The sequence below is a fragment of the Polyodon spathula genome, chromosome 35 (assembly GCF_017654505.1).
Source record: "Polyodon spathula isolate WHYD16114869_AA chromosome 35, ASM1765450v1, whole genome shotgun sequence".
NCBI lineage: Eukaryota > Metazoa > Chordata > Actinopteri > Acipenseriformes > Polyodontidae > Polyodon > Polyodon spathula.
The window spans coordinates 2,465,540-2,481,742 of NC_054568.1; the positions used below are offsets into that span (position 1 = coordinate 2,465,540).

General features: G+C 41.4%; 2 protein-coding genes across 4 annotated transcripts in view; one reads left to right on the plus strand and one right to left on the minus strand.

Moving 5' to 3' along the window:
- Positions 1–226: 226 nt before the first annotated feature.
- Positions 227–4,073, minus strand: LOC121303717 (protein LBH-like). The gene is made up of 3 exons (XM_041234496.1): positions 3,849–4,073; positions 1,993–2,074; positions 227–725 (listed from the first exon to the last, which is right to left on the minus strand). Exons 1-3 carry the CDS (start codon positions 3,929–3,931, stop codon positions 417–419), a joined length of 474 nt encoding a protein of 157 aa, XP_041090430.1. The 5' UTR covers positions 3,932–4,073; the 3' UTR covers positions 227–416.
- A 2,761-nt stretch (positions 4,074–6,834) lies between these two features.
- LOC121303900 (myotonin-protein kinase) overlaps positions 6,835–16,203 on the plus strand; it is a 34,112-nt gene continuing 24,743 nt past the window's right edge. For all 3 annotated transcript variants that reach the window (XM_041234754.1, XM_041234756.1, XM_041234755.1), the window contains exons 1-4: positions 6,835–7,702; positions 14,356–14,447; positions 15,265–15,348; positions 15,651–15,746. In XM_041234754.1, the coding sequence (XP_041090688.1) occupies positions 7,540–7,702; positions 14,356–14,447; positions 15,265–15,348; positions 15,651–15,746 (435 nt within the window). In that variant the 5' untranslated portion in view covers positions 6,835–7,539. The remainder of the gene's footprint in view (positions 7,703–14,355; positions 14,448–15,264; positions 15,349–15,650; positions 15,747–16,203) is intronic.

Here is a 16,203-nt window from a genome sequence, read left to right on the forward strand (position 1 = left end):
AGCTCATCCTCCATCTGGAAGTCTAGAGAGGGGAAGAGACACATTTTCAACGAAAAACTAAACTTGAATTAAAATGTATAGTCCTCTTGTGCATTCGTTTTTCACATCCGTTTTTTAAATACAATGCATTGAGATATTATACTCGATCAAACATTTTGACTAAAGCAAGATCTGTTTAGTGACATGCTGTAACGTGTAGGATTTTTATTTACGTTTACCTTACAGCCTTAATTCTAATTCGCTGCAGGTTTTCTTTCCCCCATAAGTTAAGAGCTGCTTCTGGCTGAATACTTTGGAGAGCGGTTGCCACATTATCTGCCATTTACCTCTCCCTGTGTAAAACAACAGTCTGCCCTTTTCTTTAAATCCTCTGCTGTGTGTAATTCCAACAAAATAACACTATTCTCATACAAGATTTATAAACCAATACCAGTGAGGCTGCTGTGTGGCTCCTCCTCCTCCTCCTCCTCCTCCTCCTCTTCCTCCTCCTCCCAGTCGGCGATGTTAGCGGGGGGGATGCATTGATCAAGGAACAGGTCTTCATCCTCCTCTTCCTCGAAGGAGCCCAGGCCCTGAGGTGGCCAGCGAAGCTCCCCGCTTTCCACCTCGCTGACGTCCGTCGGTTCCACCACAATCGATGGCAGCCTCTCTTTCAGCCACATACAGCCTGGGTCCGCAGACAAGTGCCTTCCTTCCACCGCCACCTCCACTGGATCCGGGAAGATCTGAGGAAACGACGGAGCCTCTGTTAATGTAGGTGGAAATGACGAATCTATCAACGATCATATCATTGGAGGTTATGGCAGTGGTTCTCAGCCGTCTCAAAGGTGAACAGGATGTTGTTAGCTGTCGCAGAGCTTGAGTTATGGTTTGGGAATATGTTAAGAACATAAGAACATAAGAAAGTTTACAAACGAGAGGAGGCCATTCGGCCCATCTTGCTCGTTTGGTTGTTAGTAGCTTATTGATCCCAGAATCTCATCAAGCAGCTTCTTGAAGGATCCCAGGGTGTCAGCTTCAACAACATTACTGGGGAGTTGATTCCAGACCCTCACAATTCTCTGTGTAAAAAATGTTGCTACTGTAGCCTAATTTTAGGAATGTTTCAAACCCCTTTTGTTTATGAAACTCTGGTTTATGCTCATTGATTGTTTTTCAATGTTTAAAAAGCAAATAAGCATCTGTAGTCCCTGTGTATCATATTTGAATGCAAGAAGTCATTGACAATTTAATTTAAAATAGTCATCATGCATTTCCACATCCTCAACAGATCTTGATACAATTTGGAGCGATTAAGGGTACCGTGCACTGAATGATGTATTTAGCTGTCTACCATGAAGAGTAAATGAAAATAAGACAAAAAGTGGCTTATTCTATTCTGCACAAGCCTAATCATTTTAGGTGACAAAGGCCAGGGTACAGACAACTCAAAAGGGCTGCATTGGAAAAAAAAGTGCAATAAAACTGCCAAAGCCAAAACATGTCTTCAAATTAGTTTTGAAGGACTTGGAGCATAATTTGAAAAGCTCCTTTGATGCTGACAAGAAGACTGAGAGAGCACCGGGCACAGCTGGGGACATGTGGAATGAGCAGCTGTGGAAGACTAAAGACCTTGTTGTACCAGAGCCCATCTCAGGAGAGAGTTCCATAGCAGCTTGTGCCTCTACTGCATAGTGCTGGAGACGCTTCATTGGGTTGTCAGCATTCACAACCAGCCTCTGCCTGTTCAATACAACCACCCAGCCACAGCACGAGAAACTCTTGTGTGCTGTATATCTCTACATATATGAAAACATTTATGGGGAATTATTGGTGGAAAAATCCACTGAACCTTCTCTATTCTGCTGAAGGTACATAGATGTGCTCAATTATTTTAGCCCATAATTTTTTTTTCCTTCAATATTTTCAGGGCAAAATCCATGCATTCAGTGGAGACTTCGATATCAAATAAAAAGCAATTGTCCTGTGAGTGTGGGGAAAGGGGGTTGTTACCTGGAATGGCAAGCACTCTCCTTTTATCTGAAGAGTCCCTTCCTCCCCAGCTGAAGCCTGTGGCGTTATCCCATCCATGACTCTGGAGAAAGAAAACAAGTTGATTATTTGTAAATAAGAAAATGTTCAAATGAGAGGGAGCCGTTCAGCCCATCAGTGCTTGTTCTGTTCCTAGTAGCCGGTTGATCTCAAAACTTCGTAAAGTTGTGTCTCAAAGGATCCCATTCAACAACATGGCCAGGCAGCCCATCCCATGAAGTATCATCTGCATCTCCTACCCTCTGTCCTAAGTCTCTGTCCACTTCATTTCAAGCTGTGTCCCTTGGTCTTCATCTAAAATAAACATGTATATCAGTTAACTGTTCTTATACAAGAGTCGGCTACTTTTAAGTTTATGAATTAAATAGGTGGGCAAGTCTACCCCAGTGGTGTCTTGTTTCACTTATTTTGTATATATATATATATATATATAGTGAGGGATTGGTCAAGTAAATGAACAAAATGTTAACTAACTGGATGGTAAACAAAGAAATTAAATATAACATAATGTGCTTGGGATTAAAACTAAATATGGGTTAATTGATAAACTGCTAAATGATAATGGTGTGTTAAATAAGGGAAACTAGATGTAATTAAATCTGGTTTACTAGTGGTTACTGGAGTCAGATACCAACTCCAGGTTTAGTCAATAGACTAATTAGGGGATTAATTAGTTATGTTTAGTGTGGGTGATGGTAGGAGTTTGGTTGGGAGTTATTATGAGTGTTGCGAAAACTAGAAAACGACCTATTGGAAAAGGTATTGGACTATTATTTGGATTGTGAATTGGTTCCCTGGAATTGGTCATTTATTATATATATATATATATATATATATATATATATATATATATATATATATATATATATATATATATATATATAAATGACCAAAACTGCTTTCCTGTATTAGAAGAAATCTTTAGAACATAATAGACAGTTTTTTTAATACAACTGCAATGCATATTTCCTACACTATTTCATATAACCCTGTTTAATTAAAATGAAGCACTAAAATGATGCAATTACAACTGTGCCAACCCAGTCCTGCCATTCTAATACGCTGTGCACCATTTATTTTTTTCATTGCCTGTTATAGGCACTAAATGAAAAGCAGATCTTTTTTCTTTTTTATATATACAGCACTCTTACGGTTCCATTGTTAATTATGGTGCTGCTATCCTTTACAGTGGCTTTTAAAAACACCAATTCAAAGAACAAGGAACAACGGTGATAAAGATTGTTGTGATTTGCAGTGCTACAGTTCAATAATTACACATTATATATATAATTTGTGTGGCTGTGGTTGGGACTCAATGTCTTTGAAATGATGACTCAGATACGTGATAAAGACACCGCCCCACCAGTATGACACACTGAAGACCTAGGATACAAACAGCTTGAGTGAACCACTGTATTCCAGTTCTGGAAGGTTTAGACAAACGGTATAATCCCTATTGGTCCTTTGTCAGTGACGTACGCTTCACATGAAACTATAGCGGCTAGAGTTGGAGGGTGAGCCCTGGGGCTTCAGGGTTAAACCCTGCTCTCCTGCTGTGGGTTTACATTTCACAAGCATAGAGAGGGCGTGACATTAATGATTTCAAGTTAGTAACGCTAAAGCATTCAAAAATGACTTTACCCCTCATCAGAAACACCGTCTTGGGCTTGTGTTGCTGTTACTGTCGACTCTGTGGAGAGCAGCAGTCCACACAAATCCGGGCAGATGGTTCTAGGGATCTCAGTCTGAATACTTGAATACAGTAATCGGTTCGCACAGCACTGCAAACTAGTGTCAGCTGCTTCTATCATACTTACCTCTCCCTGACCTCCGCTGGGTCCCGGGACTCTGGGCTCCCTGCCTGCCTGGCACAGTCCCCGCTGCTGCCCATTCCTTCCATCTGCCCCAAACTCACGGGGACAGACCCACTCTCCACTGCTCCGGCGCCTCTCACAAAACAGCCAAACGGAAAGTGAGTACGAAAAGTTCCCACCAACTGATCCTGAAGCTGAAGTCCTTATCCGATTGTGAGGTTTTACATGGACAGGCAATTTGTTTCCCCCCACCTCTCCCTCTCCCTCTCTCTCTCTCTCTCTGAGCTTGCCTGTCATGGCTGGATTTGCAGAGAAATGGGATTAATGTCATTTTAAATTAAAGCAGCGTACAGGACAGTAGCCAAGAGACCCCAATGTGTGCTGTTGAGAAATCCTATCAAAGTATTGCAGTAGCATTAGGACGTGTATATATATATAGATAGATCCCCAATATGTATATTAGAGGTGTCACTGCCATCAGCGTGGATTTGGATTCAGGGAATTACACTGGGGATCAGGCACTGGGATGATAATGGCTACATATAGACTAGCACACTCGTAGAGACCTCTCTGTTTCGTTTGTTTCTAGAGATACAAGTAACAAACCAATGTGCAAATGCACTAAACCAAGGACTACATTTTCATTATGACTCTACTATCCTTAGAAAGGCTTTTGAAAAGTATTAGATAACATGCAACAGCTATTATAACGAGAGGCCATGTAGGCTTGACTTGTTCCAAGTAATTGAATGATCTCTAAACTTTGTCAAGTTGGGTCTTAAAGGACCCAGTGATTCAGAATCAACAATTTGACTAGGCAGCCCATTCCATCCCCTCACCACTCTCTGTTGAAGAAGAGTCTCCTTCAACAACATGACTAAGCCCATTCCATCCCCTCACCACTCTCTGTGTGTCTCCTTCAACAACATGACTAGGCAGCCCATTCCATCCCCTCACCACTCTCTGTGTGAAGAAGAGTCTCCTTCAACAACATGACTAGGCAGCCCATTCCATCCCCTCACCACTCTCTGTGTGAAGAAGAGTCTCCTTCAACAACATGACTAGGCAGCCCATTCCATCCCCTCACCACTCTCTGTGTGAAGAAGAGTCTCCTTCAACAACATGACTAGGCAGCCCATTCCATCCCCTCACCACTCTCTGTGTGAAGAAGAGTCTCCTTTCTTCGTAGCTCAGTCCATTAAACCCTGGGTGTACTCTTTACTCAGTACAAATTTAAAGTATGAGAAGTGAGGATTTTTTAAATTATTATTCCAAGCACTGTAAACCAGAGTTAATGAAACCACATTCATTGAGTAATTGCAGTAAAATGTTACAAGAACATTATAGTAATACAAATAATCATTTAGTAATTTAGAAAAATGTTTTGAGAAGTCTTTCTCGATGTCTTTACATAGCAATTTACAAATCATTTTTTATAAATTGCATGAAACACTTGAAATTACTTGAAATTGCTTAATTTACAGTATTGGGAAAATTACTACTAATATAAGAGGTAATTTACTTATAGAATTATCGCTTATCTCCTATAGGTGGCACCATTGCATCAATTATTGTCCATATTTTGTAGTTCCTTCTCAATTTCATTCTTTTTTATGCCTATCAGAGAGTGAAACTGAGAGTGTGAATGAGTTTCTGCTGCAGATCATGCCCAGCCTGCGTTCCCATCAATCTCAACATCCTGCAGTTCAGCGGGCTTCTCTTAAGAAAGCTCTCTGAGCAGCCCCGATGGTAAATGCTAATGGAATCCTTGTTGCTGCATCTGTGCACTGTAAGATCCCAGACACACGTTAACTCACTGACTGCCTGTTTGAATATGATTGACCACAAGCTCATTAGGGATACTTCAAGTTTGTATTGTGAAGCATTCTGGATGCCTTTGCACAAAGGGTGTTATAAGAAAATAAGCCTGCTTGTATTTGTGTCCCTTTGATCCAGAGTGTTGAACTGTAGATTTACATCCCTACACAATTACACAAGAGCCCCACCTTTTCTTCTGCACATTGCATGTTAAAATAAAGGCTGCAAATTCCTATGAATTTCAATAGTATTGCATGTGAGTAACATCTAAAGCATAAATATTTTAATAATAAAATCATTTTTATATAGCGCCTTTCATCGTTGACCACCATCACAAAGCACTTTACAAGATACAAGACTAGGGTGTGTGAACTATCAGCTGCAGGGTCACTTACAACAACGTCTCACCCCAGAGACGAAGCACAAGGAGGTTAAGTGATTTGCTCAGGGTCACACAGTGAGTCAATGGCTGAGCTGAGATTTGAACCAGGGACCTTCTGGACCACACAGCCTTTGTTGTTAGTTAATGATTTTTCTAGATGATAATCTCAAATAAATCAGCACAAATTTGTAACGAATCAAAGTGGAAGACCATAAGAATAGCAGCTACTACATTGGAATTCAGAAGACTCAAAAAACACATTCAAAGTTTTGTATCTGCAAAATAGAGCTGCCTGTAAAAACAAATAATAAACTTATTACTAGTAGAATTTCTAAATGTCTTTCTTTTTTTTTTGTTATCATAGGTGCTATCTATGGCTTTCCTTTCACGCAGCCTAGCTTGACACTAGAACCCAATATTTTATCTCAAATTGATTTGAGTTTGATATTTCACATATCAAACTCACTGTTGAGGCCCTTAGTGAAACCTAGAATGGCTGCACAGCTGTACCGTGCAATGGAAGTCAAGCCCTTAATCAAGGGAATTGTAAATATTGATACATTTGGGAACATGCATTTTATTTAATGCTATCATAGTTCAACTGTGTGATATCCATTTCTTTGAAAGAACAGCTGCTGCACTGGGTGTAGAGATTGGCTCCACAAGGAAACAACAAAACAATTGATCCCAAGTTACTGCCCCTGGCACGAGGTCGGGGCTGCGCGTTGGTGCTGGTTCATTTGTGCTTTGTTCTGCTGATGAGACTGTATTTAGAGTGTGTGTTTGAGAGAGAGAGAGAGGTCAGTAGAAAACAATTTTAGGCTGTGCACAAGGGCTGGGCTTCTGAGAGTTAACCTAGATGGTATTCACAGTTGGCAGAAGTTTCTGTCAGATCTTCAAATGTTTTCAGATGAGCTGTTTCCCTGGGAATAACAACCCCGACACACCAGGAGCAGGGAGCAAGGGAGAGGCAACGGGAGTAACAGCACTGACACACCAGGAGCAAGGGAGAGGCAACAAGAGTAACAGCACTGACACACCAGGAGCAGGGAGCAAGGGAGAGGTGAAGAGGGAAGTCAAGGAAAATTGATCATTTATGAATGCACAGGAACTAGCTGAAATAGTGGGGCAGGAGGGAGGAGGGAAGCAGAAGAGGACCAGAGGGGAACTTCAGAGATCAAGGGGATTGAGCAAAGGAGAAAGACAAAGAAAGCTTGGAATAGAGCACGAGGGAGAAACCAAAAAAGGAATAAGCCCAGAGTGCTGCAGAAGAGCTAGAAGAGGCGTGCTTGCAAGAGAGAGCGTGGGGAAATGCACAAGACAGAACTCAAAGCCACAAAACAGACTTTAAGAAAGGAAGGAACAAGTGATTAATTTAAAGGCCGGCATTTGCTTCCTAGTGACTGGGAGGAAAGACCTCCCCCCCGCCTCCCCCAGGGGCTAGCTGCCAGTGAGCATGGGCCTCTCTGAGCCATTTCCCTGAAGAGCCCCACGATGTCAGGGGGGTCCCGTCTGAAGCAGCTGGAGGAGGGGGTGCTGCAGGACGGCAGTCCAGTCAGCCTGCAAACACTGCTGGACCTGCTGGTGTGCGTCTTTGAAGCTCTCCGGATCTCTCCTATTGCACAGGAGAGCCATGTAGCAAGCTTCCTGCAGTGGGGTGAGTAACTATTCTTGCACTTAAAAAGCCAAACTTCTTGTGGTGGTAGCAGATGAAAGAGTTATAAAGAATTGTGTTTGTCAAGTATAAAAACTCACTGTTCCTTCGGTGAATGGTTTGTGTTATCTGAGATTATGATAAACTCATGAACTTATACAGTAAGATCCTTGACTATATACATCCTTTGTTTTGTTATTGTAGCTTCATGTTTGATGCATCTTTGTATGTTGATGTGCTGCAGCAAAAGCCAGTAGTGACACTGATGTTGCAAATAATCTCTAGTTATTAGAGACCCACACACACATGTAGATGCTGTCATGAACAAGGTAACAGTATTCCACTTACCTGCATGAAAAGCTGTCATGTTGACCGAAAACTTATACAGCCCACAAGAAACTATCAGCCGCTAAACCAGTTCAGATAATTACAGTTAAATGGAGAGCATGGGTGTGCAAGCAATAGTAAACTCATGATTAAGGTCAGTTTAGGTATTAAATAATGATCTGTGGGCTGTGAAACTAGCCAATAAAAAAAACAAATGTGACTGTAACTTTTATAGCTTATCTTTATACTAAAACACTGTATTATTAATAGAATTATCATTAATACTGTATAGTTCATAGTAATGTATAATGAAGTATAGACTTAGGACAGAGGGAAAGGAACACTTCTTCACACAAAGAGTGGTGAGGGTGTGGGAAGGGTTAATTAGCCATGTGGTGGAGGCAGAATCACTGGGATCCTTTAAGACCAGACTTGACAATGTTTTAAAACGAATCTGCTTCTGGAACAGGATGAGCATAGGGTTTCTTATGTAAGTTTGTAGATTTAGTGTTTTATTTTTTAAGACCCCTGCATAAGGTCCTCCATGTAGAAGCAACACCTGTCCCACAGTAATGGACGTGGCAGGTGAAACCCAGGGGCAGAGGTCACCCCTGTGTGTGTGTCTCTTGTGAAGAACCGCTGTCACTGTGACTCAGTCATGCTTTAACACATGCTCCAATAAGTGACAGTGTGCCAACACAGAGGCTGTCCTTTATGAAACAGGATGACCCTACAAGACAGCTGCTATTCCAGAACAGATTTCTAATACATGCTGTGTGGCGTTTAGGTTCAGAGCAGTTCATCAGATGCCAGGCTGCTTTTAGTAATTCTGTAAGCCCATTCCGAAACACTGGGCCATATTAAAACATTCACTCCAGTTTTTTTATATAATATAAGACCATAGTTCCACTACTGCAGCATCTTGTGTATTCACTTTGCATCGTTTCCTGTTGTAGTCATCACATCCTGGTGAATTTATAAAATTCAGAAGTGTGAAACACCTCTGTGGCCTCAAAGGAGCTCCCAGAATCTACTTCACAAAATTAAACAAAGAACCAGTGAAAGAAAAGGGAAGTTAGGTATTCCCTCGCTCTGGGGTGTGTGATACACAGTCCTTACAAAAACAGGACGTTATAGAGTATAACAAAGAGGAAGTAAACTAATCGTTTATCATAATAACAAATACGTTCCTGTACTGTTGAATTTGGTGAGAACAGGTTGAATCTGGGGAGAACTGGTTTATTGGGTTTTAAAGTGGAGAGAACTGGGTTTTAGTGGAAGGATTGACTGGTTTGGAACTGGAAGCACTGGTATTAGATTGGGAACAGATACAGGCACTAACATTACATTTGGTGAGCTCTAATGTTTGCGAGCACTCCTTTAAAGCATCACTGTTTAGAACTGCTCCCAATAATCAAGGGTGCATTCCATCATTAAGGATTCCTAGGAAATATTCTGGGCTGAAATATTTTCTATACAAGGCTTCACTGCAAAGAGAACTGAAGAACATTCGCGATTTTAAAAGTTCTTATTGTTGTCTAAATATTTAGGCTGCATGTGACCGCTTTCATTCTAAAAATCTACTCAACGTTACATAATTCCAGATGCTAAAAACATGCGTTGGGTTTTGAATAAAATAGCTACTCCTGTCAAGTGAGAAATAGTGGAGAAATGGGATGGAAATAAGACAGGATACCTGTGCTTGTAACCTGGCACTCACTTCTAACTGAGAGAGTGCCATTAATCTCATGTATCTGAACATATCTAGACACTAACATCACATGCATACAGCATTGTGATCTCTAGAGAAACAGGCAGTCAATAAGTGGGTTAAATCTTGTTTTTTGCTACTTGAAGAATATATACAGTGCTTCCTCTTGACTTTGCTAGATGAGTTTTACAGTAAAATACAGCACATATACCATATCCTGGTAGAGACTGATATAAACTAGGGAATGCAATTGTTTTTGTTTTTTTTATGTTTAATTACCCCTATTAACACACAGAGTACTTGAACCCAAAGTACAGCAGTACCTTCTGCTTAAACCGCAGTACCCTCCATGGCCACTGGGGGCCCATGAATCTGGTTGAAGCCAGGACAGTAGCTAAGGGGCAGCATGTATTATTATTATTATTATTATTATTTAGATTTAAATCTCTTATGCAGGTTTGGTTTATAATTTCACTTCTGATTTTTTTTTTATATTCTTATTATTAGACATTTTAAAACATGCAAATTTACAACAAAAAAGCAGTTATATCTGATTAAAACTTTTCACATTTACAAAAACACAACAACTGGTTAGCTGTTAACATTTTTTTTAAAAAGTAGTCGAATAGAGTTCAAAGCAAACAAATCCTGATGTGAGGGTCTCACAGCAAAAATCCACACTTTGGACGTTTGTAGAGACAGTAGGCAGGAGCCAGATTCTTAATGGAAAAGTCTCCCTCAAAATGTGCCACTTTATATTCTAAACAAATATCAATGAACTGTGCAGTTCATCAAGGAGGGTCGGTGCCCGATTTGCATGTGCCTGCCTCTGCCGAGTAAAGTTTTCTATCTGCTTCATTTATAAAAGTGGCACTTACTGTACATAACAATGGTATTCTACTCTGACTATTAATTAGATAGTTTCAGTACTTTCCTTTCACAGGTACAGCGATGGCCAAGCGTTTTGTATCACCTAGAATTTTAGGATTGAGACAGAAAAAGAAAAAACTACATGAACATAATTTAGGTCTTTCAAGCAAGCGTTTCAACCACAATGCAAAAGAGCCAGGCCCATCTGCAGCTGTGATTTATATGGAGATCAATTTTACTTCATCAGGGTACTAGACAATATATTTGTCCACTTCACTTAGTTTCTAGTTCTTTGAAGTTACAAATTATTAATTTAACTTGTCAAATAAATAAAGCAGTAAAGGTTATCAGAGAGAAAAGATATGATTTACAGGGGGCTTCCGAGTGGCGCATCCAGTAAAGGCTCTCCATGTGGAGTGCAGGATGCGCCCAAAAGCCTGGACATCGCTGGTTCAAGTTCAGGCTATTCCTCTGCCGACCGTGGATGGGAGCTCCCAGGGAGCGGTGCACAATTGATTGAGCACTGCCGGGGGGAGAGGGCTTAGGTCAGCCAGGGTGTCCTCGGCTCACAGCGCACCATTTTGCCCTGTAGACTAGCCGGGCGTCTGCAGGCTTGCCTGTAAGCTACCCAGAGCTACGTTTTCCTCCGAAGCTGTAGCTCTGGATTGGCTGCAGAGTGAAAAGAAGAGGTCGGCACGCATTTTGGAGGACAGCATGCGTTCGTCAGTGCAGGGGTGGTAGCAGTGAGCTGAGCCTAAATACAACTGGACATTCCAAATTAGGCGAAAAAATGGCGACTTTACACATTTACATATTTTGTACTCGTTTGAGAGAGACCCAGCATTCCTGATGGTTTTATTAAACCAGATGATAGATTTGAAAGTCTACCCTATAGACATGCAGAAACAAAAGCAGAATGTGGATTTCCACCGCCTTGATTTGATTTACCTTAAAGAACACGATGCAGTTAAAGCAGAGCAGAAGCATTTCAAACAAACATCAGCAGGCTGGCAAGCTGCCCAAACTCGCCCTGAACTCTCCTCCTTAATCCCAGTCCTTATGTGGGCAAGCTCCTCTCTGCAAGCCTGCACAGTCTCAGCCAGCCTCCCCGGGAACAGGCTTTGTTTTATAAGGGGCTGAGATGGAGAAGACTCACTGCTCCATAAAAGGGACACTGCAGAGAGCTCAAACAAAGCTTTTCTGTCTCGTCTCTGGCTTCCTGGCACCGGAGGAAGGGCCAGTCTAAACACAGCGCTCTGAGAGCTCACTGCTTATTTTTGTATCTGTTTCTGTGATGAATATTTTGCCTGCTGGGTAGAAACAGCCCAGGAATCTGAGACGCTCTGTATATGTATTGTGTAGCAGTCCTGGGAGGGTAGCCTCTATACAACTTTGTGATGGATTTTTTTTTTATGCATTCCACACATTCATTTCTGGCCTGGTCCATGATGGAATCCCTGTAGGGGTTCGTTGGACTTTTGTCCAGGGACCTTTGCTGGTTTGCTTTGTTTTATCGCGTTGATTCCTGTGCCAGCACATGTGTGGAGGGTTTAGGTCCGAACGCCACTGGCAGCTGGGCAATGGCTTAGGTCATTAAAGGAGTGGAAATAGGCGCAGATAAATAACCAAGTGGGAGTGACATAGAACTGAAGGGAGCTGGCTGTGAAGATGGCCAACTGTGGTGGCTACAGCTTTTGATTCTGATCTGGAGCTCCGTTTTGCAGCCCGCTCAGAAGATAGTGTAGAGAAGGCTTGTGCTCCAGTATTGTAATCTTTTTCCTGTTGCCGTGGGAAGCTTCTCCTGGGGGAACAACCTAATAAAGTACATCCGGTACCTAATGTCTCCTGTGTTCTTTCACTACCAGCACCCTACAATGCAAAAGCTTGAAGGCGGGGGACTAACTGTGCTGGAGACTGTGTGCAAATGCTTCCCAGCGTTAAAATGGGCCCAACTTCAGCAGGAAGATTTGTAGAGTTATGACTCTTTATTGCTGTTGCTTGTTTCCAGACAGATGACTAGGTCACAACGGCTAGGGTTCAAAGTGACAATAAATAATAAATATGGAGCAGAACAATTCCATAAACGTTATCTGTTTTGCAGTTCTGTTAGGTGTGGTACACGGGTCTCAAATGTTCAGTTTTGAAATAAACATTGTGTTATATCAAACGTGGATGCTCCTTTGACATCATGATATCTGGTATCTTAGTTTCATTATCTTACTCTCAGGAAACATGCTACATTCCCAGCTATTCTACCTCAGTACTGTCTGGGTCAAAGAATGTTACTGGCTAAAAACAAATCAGTCAATAGGGGAAGCAGCTGATTGGTTAACGTGGATAAATATTTAATAGTGATATTGTTTAAAGGTGGCACTCACACAAAATGGATGCAAAGTAGGACAAATGTTCATTTCTGCAACAAATAGTAAATATTTCATTTTTTCATGTCTGTTGTAGACGAGAATTCCCATGTATAGACCCTTGTTAGTTTGCCTTTGCAATTAAATAAGGCTGATTAAGTTTCCCTGTCCTCCTAAAAAGAGTAAAACACAGTTTATTGTACAAAGATAAAAAAAAAAAAAAAAACTAGAAACAAAACAACCAATGTAAGAGACTTTACCTACACAGGTCTTTTATTTCCAGTTCAGAAAATAAAGAATAAAAAATGGGCAACCATTGTACTTGAACAGGACCTTGGTAGCATCAATCTATTACATGGAAAGAGATTACTTGCCACCCGGTCTCTCCCCTGCTATTATTTTTCAAATATTTTCATTTAGCAGCTGACTGGCTGCCTGGGCCTTTGCCATGGAAACAAAGGCAACAGTAAACACTGGAAGACAATGAGAGGCATTGAGAATTGACCCTACTTCATCTTCGACTGAGTGCTCCCACTTACTCAGCGGGGCTTCTATTCATGAATCGTTAACTTTTTCAAAGATTTTTTTGTTTGGTATTCACAAAATATTTCCTTTGGTTTTAAGAGATTATTCTTCCACTTCAACATGCCTTCTAAATTTTGAGAAAGTTTACAAACAATGTTGAGATCGTTTTGTGAACAGGGTTTGCTGTCCCGCACACTCTGTAATGTGATGGGATGGGAACTTTTTTTTCTGGAATCTAAAACATTTTAACAGTTTTTTTTTTTTGTTTTTTTTTAGCAAAGTTGTCTGACCAGAATCAAGAAACAGCAATTCTGTGTCGGCCAGTGATCTTTCACTTCACAGCAGAAAAATTCAATTATATTTCTGGAAACCTGTCTTTGGATAGTTGTCAATATTGCCCTAACCCCATTGTAGAAAATAATGTGGTGCTTGTTGATAGCTCTTTTCTATAACATTATACTTGATACTTGGCTCGGCAAACTGGCTGTACTAGTTATTCTCTGGGAAAAGCAACATCATTTGTATTTTTGAAGATAAAATATTGTCACAATCCAGCATGCACCAGTGTTTTCAATCGGAAATGTTTAACATTTTTCAATGAGTGTAAACTGATCCATTAAGGAACAAAGAGTTTACAGTTGATTCTGTTTCTTCTTGTAAGCACTTTAGATGGGCAAACCAAGGCCTGCCAATAAAAAGCTGAGCGGTTCTGTATTGTATTGTGGCAAAGCTATACCCTTCTACCAGTATATCGGCACTACATTATGTTTTTTAAAAAAAAACCATCTGTTCCAGCTTGTGTGGATGGGAATGTATATGTAATTGTTGTACCTCTCTGTCTCTCTCCTGTCCTCCAATCACAGCGGAGCCCCTGGCACGACAGGTGAAGCAGCTGCGACTCCAGCGGGAAGACTTTGAGATCCTCAAGGTGATTGGTCGTGGAAACTTCAGCGAGGTGAGGGGAGGGGCAAGGGGGCGGGCCTCAGTGTGGAAACTGGGTTGCGTTCAGGATCCTTAATAAACGGGTTTGATCACTGTGTGTGAAACACATTATTCACGCTTCCTGAGGAGAGTGACTCGTCAGCTTTTACTGGCTGGCATCCCGGTACCAATGTTGTGTGTGCGTGTGTGTGTGTGTGTGTGTGTGTGTGTGTGCGTGTGTCCTCTTAAAGCTGTTTTATAGCAGTTTGTTCAACACCCTGCTTCAAACCAAAACTGTTCACACCTGATCTGATTGATGATCTTGAGCACAGCCCTGTGTTTAATGATGCAATTTTATCAGCAGACTGCAAGTTAGTTTTTAAATACCAAAAATAAGCTTATATTGACAGTAAAAGATGGTGGTGTTCAAAGCGCCCTTCTTTTAAGGATTCAGACAACGCCATTGCTTGGACGGCAGCCTGAAGTGTTTCTTTTGTAGTGCCCCTTGTTATTTCTATGTCGTTTGCAATCATGCCAAGCGTTTCTGGGTTCTGTTGCACCAACACTGAGTCTTTACCTTTCAAAGCAAGTTCAAAGCCAGGTAATGGGAGATTAAACAAACATATATTAAAACAGTAGATGTATAATGATAAGTAACATCCATTTTTTTACTGAGGCTTATTAATACATTAAAAGGGAACTGCTTTTGTCTAACCTCCATCTACAGGCACACATCAGCCAGCTTACCAGGACTGAAGGAACGCTTGGTAGCATAATGAGATAATAACCGACTCTGTGGATTCATGAACATTTCCTGCAGAATATCTCAGTCCTTGTCTGGTTCTTCTCAGGTTGCCATAGCGAAGATGAGGCGTACAGAGCAGGTGTACGCAATGAAGGTTATGAATAAATGGGACATGGTGAAGCGTGGAGAGGTACTGCCCTAACGTCTCAATTAACAGCTGTCTCATTACTTATTCTGCATGACTTTTTTTTTTTTATGCTTGCCTCTTAATTTGTTAGAACCCGGTCTTGGCAAAAGTCAACAGCCACTTCTTAATTACAGCAGAATTTCATTACTCTTTTGTGAGCATACAAAGAATCTGTCTGTTCGAAACATTCATTTGAGGGAGTATGCATGTTTGCACACCCTGACACCCCCCTCTCTCCTAGTTTTAGTACTCATTACCAATGGGATAGTCTGTTGCACACCCTGACATCCAGCTCTCTCCTGCAGATTGCCCGCTTCCAGGAGGAGAGGGAGGTGATGGTCAGGGGTGATCGGCGTTGGATCACTGAGCTCCACTACGCCTTCCAAGATGACAACAACCTGGTGAGTCGAGCCGTTCTCCAGCAGTGGCAGCTCATCTCAGTCTAGTCAATTGGAGTTCACCCCGTCAAGCAGCTGTTAACAAGCTAGCATCGAGGTGGCGGTCCCTCTGAGTCAAATAGATCAAAGCAAGTAGATACATAACTGGTTAAAACCTAGTAAGCAGAGTAAAAGGGTAAACTTCTAGTTGGGGCCATGTGCTAAGTGCAGTGCCATAGAGATCAGTACCAGGACCCTTACTCTTTCTACTTTAATGATCTAGTTCAGAAGATAATTAGCAAGCTTGCAGAATTTGCAGAGAACTCAAAACTGGAGGGAGTGGCTGACACATTTTCACGACCCCAGAAATCCAATAGGACGGAGACCTTGGTATTCTAATAGACTCATCTCTGTCAACAACTAGGCAGTGTGGGGAAGCAATGAAAAAGGCAGACAGAATGCTTGAGTATAAAGTCAGAAG